The sequence below is a fragment of the Alexandromys fortis genome, unplaced genomic scaffold (assembly GCF_014885135.2).
Source record: "Alexandromys fortis isolate MF-2015 unplaced genomic scaffold, M_Fortis_MF-2015_v1.1 scaffold_34, whole genome shotgun sequence".
Lineage (NCBI taxonomy): Eukaryota > Metazoa > Chordata > Mammalia > Rodentia > Cricetidae > Alexandromys > Alexandromys fortis.
Genome location: NW_026067933.1, coordinates 9,893,374 through 9,904,714, shown reverse-complemented (window position 1 = coordinate 9,904,714; position 11,341 = coordinate 9,893,374). Strand labels below are relative to the sequence as shown.

Sequence of the window (11,341 nt, the reverse complement as noted above, 5' to 3'; positions counted from 1 at the left end):
AAATACTATTTTAATCAGGAAAGAAAAAAAGTTTTGTTTTCTAAATAAAGATATCTACTCTGAATAAGAATCTGCCTCTCTTTGGTTTTAGAGCATTCTAGAAAAAAATAAAAACCTTCTGGAATTTTATTTATTCAATTGGTTTTGAAATATATTGCTCAATAGGGGCTATTTTGGTTGTTTTTGTTGTTAAAAAGAGTCAACATGTTATTTCATTTCTTAGTAACTCAAGCACACTTACTGCACATCAACTTGCTCCTTCATAAAGTACCAAGCTGGCCTCAGACGTACATAATAAATGATCTTCAAAGATAATGAAGGCTTTGAAGCACTTTCTTGATTTATGTTACGGGCTCACTAACTGTTTCCAGGGAAAATGAGGTGGACTGCTTCCAAATATGCCCTTCTCACCTTCCTGCTCACACCTTTCTTTCCTGCCAAAGTCTTGTTTTCACAGTTGTACTTTGTTACTGATGCTCACTCTGTGTGGTCCATTTCTAATAAGGAAGTAGAAGTAGAGAAACACCCTGATTGATTTTCTCCCTTACTGTAACCCTGGCCTCCTGAGAATTTGGAGGTCAGTGATTTACTCAGCGCTCCTTCTTCCCACTTTCCCCCAAATGACTTTATTGGATGGAGAGCCCAGGGCATTGCCTCCTGACTCCGAGATGAAGAGGATGCCTGGCACAGCACTTTCCCCCAGGTGTTCCAGTAATTCCAGTGCTGTGGTGCAATTTTCATGCTGTGAGTCACTTTGTTCTTTTTTTTTAACAAATTAATTGGATGCTCACTAAAATGCCAGGTCACTGTCCTGAACAGATAGGGCAAAATGGTCATCTGCATGAGGAGAATCGGAAGGATTCCCAGAAATGTGTAGAGCACAGCCATGGGTGGTTTGTGTCCTAGAGAGCACCTTTGCCAGTTATTTATTCTGCCATGATACAGATTGATAGAGGAAAAGATTCCTCATCTAAGTTATCACTCAGACATACTATAGGAGAGAAGGCTTAAGTGCAATACTTTTACCATATTACCAGGTCAAGCTAAGGCCAAAGAGCAGATATTCTGGGAATTTAAACCAGTTAAAAACAAACAAACAAACCAGACTGATGAATTTATTGAATTTTAAGACTGCCATTAGAACCTGCTGTGGAGTATCAAAGGACAATGCACCCTCACAGTCTCTAGTATCATTTGTTTTGCAGTCTGGGGCCTTGAACTACATACACAGTTAAAATTGGCAACAGGGCCAATAGAACTCCTACAGAAATTATTGTAGGTGACCAAAAGTGAACCAGATCAGTTTAAATTTAGATTGGGCAAATTAGCCATGAGAACTTGAGTTATTTCATGATGTCTACCAAGTCTGAAAAATTGTGGCTCCAGTTGTGTTTTTCTAAGTGAATTATATTTGTTTTTTCCCTTTTATTAAAAATAGATTCATTTCTCAGACTATGTATCCTGATTACACTTTCCCACTCCTTCTACTCACGAGAATCAGAGACCCACTTGTTCTTTCACTCAACAATCCCCTAGAAATATTGAACTGAAAGATATGTGGTAGCTTAAATAGGAATGGCCCCTTAGACTCACGTCTTTCAATGATTGGCCCATGGAGAATGGCACTATTGGGAGGTGTGGTCTTGTTGGAGTAGGTGTGATCTTTGAAGAAGTGTGCCTCTGTGAGGGTGAGCTTTGAGGTCAAAGATGTTGAAGATCAGCCTACTGTGGCCTTCACTTTTGTTGCCTGCAGATCAAGATGTAGAGCTTTCAGCTGCTTCTCCGGCACCATGTCTGTCATAATGCCTCAATGTTACCCACCATGATGATAACGGACTAAGCCTCTGAAACTGTAAGACAGCCCCAATGAACTGTTTCCCTTTATGAGTGTTGCTGTGGCCACGGTGTCTTTTCACAGCAATAGAACAGCTCTAATACAATGTAGAGGAACACGTCAGCCCGGTGCTGGCTGCTTCAGTCTCTGAGTTCATATGAGTTTTGCTCGGTTGATTTAGAGGACCTTATTCTCCTGGTGTCTTCCATCCTCTCTGGCTCTTCTACTCTTCCCACCTTCTCATCCATGGGATTCCTTGAGCAATTCTAGGTTTGTGACTGAGTTAGAATTTGGTTGGTTGCAATCACAGCAGTGACAGCTCTTTATTTCCTCATTATGTGCTCACTAAGGGCTGAGCACTCCTCACCTTCCCCAGTCCTCGCAGTGATTCTTCTGGACACTGTATCAAATTCTTAGAGCTGTAATAACAAAGATTGTCTTCAAAAGTGATCGTGTACCTGAAAACTAAAAAAAAAAAAAAAAATTCTGTGTCCGTATCTCTGGAATCTAAAATTCTGAAGCCCAGTAAGGATATGGCACTTCTGACTCTGAGAGAGTGCCCATTCTTTGTGTCTTCCATCTTTCGGGGCTGCTGGTATTATTTAACATGGGGATCATTCCGGTTTGTTCCTATCACCTTGGTGCCTCTTGTCCCATATAGTTCCTACCCCACATAAGTGTTATAAGGACAGTTGTAATTCAATTTAGAGCCTTCCCAAATGTCCACAATCATCTTATTTCCAGATCTTTTGCTTTTAATCAAATGTTCAAAGTCTTTCTGTCATCTCAGCTCAGTGAACATTTCCAGCTTATCGTAGAAGGCCACAAATTAGTCACTGCAGGTAATACCTGATAAAAACTGGAATTACCATTTCTACTTTACAAATTAAGAAAGGGAAGCATGCTACCTAACATTTACTGGAGTATGTTCTGTGCCAAGATTGTCATACCATGTAAAGTCATTTATATATACTGTGCTATCTAATGTTTATAGCATCCTGGATGTCAGGTATCATTGCGATTACTGGCATGTTACATATAATAAAACCCTTCTTATTTGCTTAAAATTTCATGTACAAACAGTCATTCACTTAAGGGAATTATTTGAGAAAACTGCAAGATAAATAAAAACATTCATTTGGTTAGATTGTTTTAAGAAGAAAAAAGTAAGGCAGAAAAAAAGAATGCTATGAATAGCTTACATTTTTCAATGCACGGTTAGGGAACGTCTTATAGAAGAAATGAAAGGGAAAAGGAGATGAGCAGAGGAGTCTTGGATGACTGGAAGAGGCGAATTCCAGGCAGAAATAAAAGCTAATGAAACTGAGGCATAATCTATAACTACAAGAAAGAAGGGTTTTGGTGATATCTTGTATGGATGTGTGAATTGGGATGGGAAACATTGATTTTTTTTATAGAAAACTAAGATTGAGATACTAAAAGCAATAGGTGGGTATAGCTGGAGTAACATAATACTCTAGAGATAGAAGGTCTGCAGGCAGAAGAAAAATGTTGGAAGCCTTAACACTTAAACACTCCAAATCCAGTGATCATTCCTCCTTTCCAGGAGGAAATGACTAAAGCAACAGCATGTTTTTTTTTGTGTGTGTGTGTTAAAAGTGCCAATTCATGTCATGTTGACAATTGCATTTTGTTTTCAAAAAAGAAGGATTTAGATTTTAAAGTTGGTTTTGATATTGGCACACTCAACACATTTTGCAAAATGAAAACATGTGTTTGTAGACATATAAAATAAGTTTAGATGGCCTGTATCGTTCTTTCTAAATTCATGGACTCAGATATGGGGTATGCTTATTGTCAAAATGTCCTTTGTCCTTTGTCATTAGAATGAGGAGGATCTGAGCCTACTTCTTTAGCTTCCTCTGCAGCAGAGCAAGCAAGCTTAAAACAGGCACATCAACTTAAACTACTCAACACACCCTAGAAAGCATACAATCTGAAAAAAAAAAAAAAACACAGCCTAATATGGTTCCTGTAACTGGAAGTGAGAGAATTTTTTTTTCTACTACCAATTTTGAGATCTAATAAAATAGGAAATTCCAAACAGCAAACCTAAGAAAAGCTTTTTAAAATTATTAGCTAATTCTTGACAGGAATAATTATCACACGATAACAAATAAGCACTAAGTTTAAATAAAACTGAGCAACGATTGGGCTAAGAAAAATCAGGTTTTTTATTTTTTTTAAACATTTCTCTATTTCTGGGCTTTATTTCTGAGCTGTTTTGAGTTGGAACCCAGGTCCTATGGGATGAAAGGCGTCTACACTACCCTTGTCCAAGGTTCGGGGAGGAAAGCCAGGATATCTTTTCCTTGGCCACCTACGGACTTGTGCTTCCTCTAGGCTTTTGGTCTCAGAAGCTTGCTTCTGAGTTCTGAAACCACCTCTGTGAGGTCAAAGAGCAGAGGCATGGAAGGGTCATCCTTCTCCCAGTAGGGCTGGCAGTCTGGCTTCTGATTGGCTGATAAGTTCCGGACGATTCGGGACTGGCACCTGGCATGCCATCCTTTCCTCAGGTTCTGGCGCAGGGCGAGCGAGACCAGGATGGCAGCCAGAATTTCGTTCCTTTGTTCCTCAGGGAGCCCGTCTCTTCTAACTTCACGAAGCACAGCATTTGTCACACTCTCCATCTTCTTCCACAGCTCCTCCAGTTGAGTCATGGGTTCAGACCACCAATCAGTGCAAAGTTTGTTCCAGTTGCCTTGAAACCAGAACTGCCTCAGCCACTCAAACTCGACCTCATTGTGGATATCCTCCCGTTTTCTCAAAACTGAAGGTTCCAAGGACTTCAGAGTGACGTCGCCATTGTCCAGTTCATTGAGGACATTCTGCAGGGCCAACCGGCAGCGTTGTAAAATATAATCCAAGGTGCCGGTGGAGCCCTCTGCCACTCGGTGGGTGGAGCTAAACCGAGGCTGCGAACCAGCCAAAACACAGTGCTGGTGGGTGGCATTGAGATCGTCCAGCATGAAATAGCAGTCTCCCTGGTGAAGAGGTATTGCCAAGCCCGACGTCTCCATACCCCACGAGATCTTGAAAGCAACATGCCAAGTGTCGGGATCTCTGCCCTCGAAGCTGGACTCGTCCTCACTTTCATCCTCAGAGCCTTCGCAGCTGTAGCTGTACACAGCCACCGCTGACCTGTCCACCAGGTTCTCGTCGTGATGCCAGCTCACCGCCATCTTCCCCATGCCAAAATAAGGCTCCTCTTTCAGGTATGGCATTTTCTGAGGATCCATGAAGTTTAGCAGAGTCACGTTGTAGGCTGCTCTGCTCTTAATGTCCACTTCATCATCACAGGACGACCCCATGCCAACCCTGGGGAACTCTACCATGCACAGCGGCACAGCATCTTCGTTAGCCTTCTCTTTGATGGCCAGTTCTTCCAGGGCCTGGATGGTCTCACCCTGCAGGTAGTCATTGAGCTTGAGGAAGGTCTGCCATGCAGCGGCCATCTCAGCCTCTGTGTAATTGATGGTGCAGCCCTTCACCGGCCAGGGCACCGTGAAGAGTCTGGTGTTCAGGTACTTGTAGGTGCAGCCTGGGTCCCCCAATGAGGATGTGAGACACCAGGGTGAGCTCATCTTTGCCTTGGATCCTAACCACGTCCCGAAACATGCAGCCATGCTTATGCAGTGTGAGGAAGGCCTCAGGGACCTCTTTATGCAGCCCCTTGGATACGCTGCCGGCGTCCCGGAGAACCAGTTTAGGATATTTCAGCTGTCACTGCTGATAGAACTCATCATCTTTGGGGGTCAGGTAAGGAAGCCAAGTGTCTTCAAGCTCCTCAAGAAGCCTCAGTTTCTTAGCTTCACACTCTCGTTCCTCGGCGGTCTGTGCACGCTTCATGCTGCCTTAAAGCCTTCTTCGCCACCGTGGGCCGTTTCCCAAAACTCAGGTTTGATCAAGGAAGACCCCCTGAGAAATCTCAATAGGAGTGATGGCCCGGATGATCCAATGTTTCACAGCACCTCTATTGGAGTTTCCTCTGAGTTCTGCATCCAGAACAGTTTCAAGACTGCTACCTGAGATGATCAAGCCTCACAGAATTTTCCAGTCAGTCCTTTACCATAATTCTAAATTTCTTTTAGGCCCCCGTAAGATTAGCAGCACTCCCAATCAGCAGAAAGTAGCATGGAAAACTATACCCACATTCCCCCCAAAAAATGAATTATAGATGTTATTCTTTGTTGAGAGTGTTAGTTACAAGTTGTATGGATAATGGTCAGGAAGAAAGCTATGCATGCAAGATTAGATTCAGAGTTGTTGTTTTGAAAAAAAAAAACTGGGGCGGGGGGGACAGAATAAAGATAACAATGACTAACTTCACTGTAGAAGTTACAAGAAGTCACGTCAACAAGGGAACAAAGTCACACTGGGGCGGGGGGGGGGAGTGCTGTGGGACAATGGTTTTACCCTGTAACGATTTGTTTCTTGTACTTGTTTAATAAAATGTTGATTGGCCGATAGCCAGGCAGGAAGTATAAGCAGGACAACCAGTCAGGAAGTAGAGGCGGGGCAATGAGAACAGGAGGTTTCTGGGAAGAGGAAAGATTCAGTCTACAGCCATCACTCAGACTCAGAGTAACCAAGATGAGAATGCCTCACTGAAAAAGTACCAAACCAAGTGGCTAACACAGACAGGATCTATGGGCTATTATAAGTTATAAAAGTTAATAAGAAGCTTGAGCTACCCGGCCAACCAGTTTATGATTAATGTGTTTCTTTGGGACTGAACGGCTGTGGGACTATGTGGGACAGAAACCTCAGTCAACACAGTCCTGTTTGCTGGGTTGCAGTATTTCTAGAATGAACAAAATAGAGACACTCTGGTCTTATGTCATCACACTGATGACCTAAGAATTTTCAGATTCCAGAAATAAAAGAAATCTAACCTAAAATGCACAGAGTAGGTGAAGCAAACTTCAGTTATTTCAGTTAGCATTTGATAAGAACTCAAGAGTTCATTATCATGGTCCCAAAAGAATGATAATGAGGGAATATAAGTGAAGAGTTTAAATTGTTCACAAAAGAGGTCTTATGGGCAGCAGAGACATCTAGGTCAGGGAGTGGACATATTGTAACAGATAATGAAAATAGTAACAGTCATCTTCCTATTTCTGTTATTAAATTGAATCTCAGAGAGCTTCAATTTAGTAGGAAACCAGCTAATTTGTTTTGCTTTCCGCTTATTTTAGCTTTTCAAAGTTTACAAAGTCTGAACCTATGGTTGTGAACTCACGGCTCTAAAAAGCCATATTACTTATCAATTTACTTTCTTATAAGGAAATAAAAGAAAAAAGTGGCATGATCATTTTAATCTTCTCAGGCATAATTTAAAAATGGGAGAAAACATGGCCGCAAATGTATTGCATATGAAGAGAAAAAGATGAGACCATTTGTTTCTGCTTTTGAATATAAACGGTCAAAAGGACTAGGCTAGAATGATGGTGATGGTATATTTTTCTTTTTATGAACTATTATATTGAGGTATAAAACTGTATATAACTTGATGTTTGTTGATTAGAAGATACTCAGTTGGTTATGGTAAACAATAGCTGGATAAAAACACGGTATTTTTCACCATCAAAGTAAACAGGGTTGTGAAAATCTACCTGTTGTTATTTTTAAAAAAACAGCACATGTGAGAAAGATGTCCTGTGGCTCAGGTGGAGGAGTTTTTGTTGGGGAAGAGTGAATGGGAAAAGGGGGGACTGGCCTCTGGGGACAGGAGTACCTGAAAAGAAGAGGAGAGGAGAGGAGAGGAGAGGAGAGGAGAGGAGAGGAGAGGAGAGGAGAGGAGAGGAGAGGAGAGGAGAGAGAGAGAGAGAGAGAGAGATGGGAGGTGGGCAGGGCCCTTTTAAAAGGAAGCATAGTGAATGTGCACATGCTCTTAGTGGCTATAGCTTAAGACGTATACCCTAAGGTCAGCCTAGTACAGATGCCTGAATACTAACACTATCTTTCCCTTTCAAGTGTGGAAATACAAAGAGAAGTATACTTCACCCAGTGTTAAGCTGAAACACTATGATAGCCTTTCCTGGTAAACATCACTGCATTATGGATTTAAAGAGATATGACCACCTTTTGATCAGCAGGAAATATAAGAAGCAACAGACAAGTGCCCTCGTGATACTCGCAGTGGGGAGCACTCCAGGAGATCAAATGTTTCTTACCTTTAGCCAATACCTTTGCAAAAGGCCCAGGTCTCAGGATTCCAGAAGAAAGCAGCAAACATTTCCCAAATGATGAGTCACAGCCCTGCTAACCATGATGTCCACATGGTAGCATAGTGTGCAAACTATTTAGCAATTGCTACATTATTTATGGGGATGAATTGCACAAATTAATCTCATGAATAATGAGATTTTAGGTGCTTGTGAGATTACAGTGTACCATAGAAAACTGAAATCTACTTTTGTTACACTAACATCAAATATTATCTGGGAGTTAGGTACAATTTTATTTTTTTCAATTTATACTTTGGAACAGTGTGAAGCTAATTAAGGGTTAAACTAAGATTTAGCAGAATTAAGAAGAGAATAAAGTTATCTAGAGAATTTCTGGAATGATCTGAAATATGCAGAGAATTAAAAGAAAAGAATAGCAATGTCTGATGTAAATTATTGAGACACATGCTTTGCTTTCTCAACTCACTGTGGAGGTATAGCTTGCAAAATCACAATAAGCTAAAAATTTTAACGTGTACAAATACTTTACTGTGTCTCTCCTTAAGAGTGCTGAACAGACATTTAGAAGGTGAAATATTTGATAGCAAAGACAGTTGATTCTGATCCTGATGGAATAGCAGTCTGTCAAACTCTTTTACCAATCAAGAAAGAATCTAAGGTACTTCATAATTCATTTTAAGCTTGAAACAGAAACAAAAATCTTATTTCCCCACAGTAAGACATAAGAATGTCACTGTGGACCTAAGAGAAAGACAGTCTCAAGTTTGTTTGCTGCTAGACTCCTAGGGAGCTGAACACAAAAATCCAATAAATAATTAGCTCTCCTGTGACAGGCTTCTGAATTACTGTGATACATTAATTGGACAAAATTAGCATGAATTAAGGCAAATAAGTATAACATGTAATTTATTACTTACTAAGCATGGTGCTGCAGTGGAAGCTTCGGATCTCCCTTAAGATTGCTTTAACAGCTATAATGCATTCCTTAATTTACTCTGTGGAAAATCAATTTTTTCAGAGTTCATTAAGCACCAATATGTTACAATGCAACCCTCTAGAGCATAGAGCCTCAATACATTATGCAAATCCATGCCAGTGTGGTACCAATATGTAAATAGAAGTATACTATTGCCAGCTACCTATTGATGAGACTGACCAGAATAAAAATACTACCTGCAACTTCTTAACTCTCTTGAATTATTTTGTTTGCGCCAGGAATGCTATCCACAGTCCTTTGCTAATACTTCTTCCAATATATAATGGCTCAGGTTAATGAACAGAAGCAGTATTGTTTCAGTTTAGTTTCATGACTTTTATTTTATCCATGCTAGCCAATCAACAAGTGTTTATAAAATATATAGAATGGATAACAAATATCCTTATTACACTTTGAACCCAATTGTAATCACTTTACAATTTTAAGTGATACCATCCTGACTTGACTTTATTGAAGTCAGAGAAATACGTAGTTACTAAAGTCACTATTTAATGGAGCTGCAACTTGGTTCTCTTTCTCACTTGGCATTGACGTTGTGAGCCACAGTAGTTTATCTGGAAGTTAGAAATAGCAGTCCTAAAACTTGTAGTATAGAATTTTACTGAATATAATTTTCAAAAGGCATTATATTCAATGAAAATGTAATCAAAAAAAAGTTATTATTGATTTTAAAATTTAATAGACCAAGAATTTAGAACTTTTTAAATGGCTATTGATATGAGTTTTGATGCTCCAATAAATGACATTTATAGTTTTATACAACTTATTTAAAATAATATCTTTTATTCTCATTAATTTTATTTATTTCTACCTTTATCATTTCTGTTTATTCTCAGAATTATACGTAGCACTCAAATCAACTAAGTCTCAATTTCAGAAATAGGTTCCTGTGGACAGAGCTGTACAACTCCTTAAATTCTTATGTTGACATCCTTATTCCCTCTGTGATGGTATTAGGAAAAAAGGCCTTTGGAAGTTAGATGGAGAAGATGGTTTGACAGGAGGGACCTCATGATAGAATTACTCTGACCTCAGACTTTCAGCATTCATAACTATGAAAAATGTGTATTGTTTGAGCCATGGTATTTCATTGTGGCAATTCTTTGGCTCTGATATAGATTACAATTTAAAACAACACACATGTGGGTTGTATAATTGTTATGTAATTTTAAATACTGGATAGAGTATTATTTAGATGGTGGAGGTATAAAATACCTACATGTATGCAGACAATCTTTATGGATGATGTAACTCTAAGCAATTGTCTATAAACCATTGGTTTGACATGGTCAACTTACATTGATAGGAGACCAAATAATATTTGAACAACAATAAATCATTGCAGATCATATGGAATTTACTTTTTCTTCCTCAATCTATATCTGCTTCCATGCCTGCTTCCTTGGTTCCAAACCACCTCACAGACTATGATTTGAAGACTTGTATATGTTGCCTTTTCCTGGAACCTTCTGTCTTCACACAGACTCATGCCAACTCCATCACCTTCTCCGTGGCATCTTAATTAAATGTCTCTTCATTCAATCCAATTTTTCAGACAGTAAGAAGCCTAAATATCACACATGCATAAATCAAACAAACCCCTCATTCTCAACCTCCCTTAGTCTGCCTTATTTTAGTTTCTTGCAAAGTAATATCGTTGTTTTTTTCTCATCTCTCTCTTCCTTCCTTTCTTTTTTTTCCTCTTTTTTTTAAAATTTTTCCTGTAACTAGACTATAGAATTTTAATAACCTAGTGTGTTTGTGTCTATTTCTGCTCATAAGCATTGTAACTCTAGAAAATAAGAGAATTTATTTTATTCATAGGTGGATCGCAAATGTAATGAATAATACCTGGTATGCAATAGCTGCTTAGCAAATATTCCCTCAATGAATCAATACAAAATTTTGCATAAGTATTTTTCTGCTGGTTCAGTTTTATTTGTACATAGGCACACACAAGAAAAAAGTATTAATGTCAAATGGATAAAGTATTCTATGACTTATAAAAATCAACTAACGTAAGTTATATACAATGCTTGTCATAGAACAGAGCAGCTATCTAATAACGGGTGTTATGGAAATTACACTTTATTACTGGTTATTAGAAGAGGTAGGCTTTTTAGTTTAACAAGTTAAATAATTTATTTCATCCATGTGTCACTTAGGACATATTTAGTTGTCTCTAAATTAATAACCTTTCTTGGGCATTTACATTTTCCCAATTTCTTCACTAACACAAATGCTTGCACCATGTTGTCCTCTGTGGAGGCCGAAAAATGTGGGCCTACTTCCACCTTG

At 39.2% G+C, this 11,341-nt stretch overlaps 1 protein-coding gene across 1 annotated transcript; it reads right to left on the bottom strand.

Moving 5' to 3' along the window:
- Positions 1-4,194: 4,194 nt before the first annotated feature.
- LOC126503984 (alpha-ketoglutarate-dependent dioxygenase FTO-like) lies at positions 4,195-5,704 on the bottom strand. The gene is given in 2 exon segments (XM_050145958.1): positions 4,195-5,406; positions 5,408-5,704. Coding segments are annotated over 2 exon segments (1,509 nt in total).
- Positions 5,705-11,341: the final 5,637 nt, after the last annotated feature.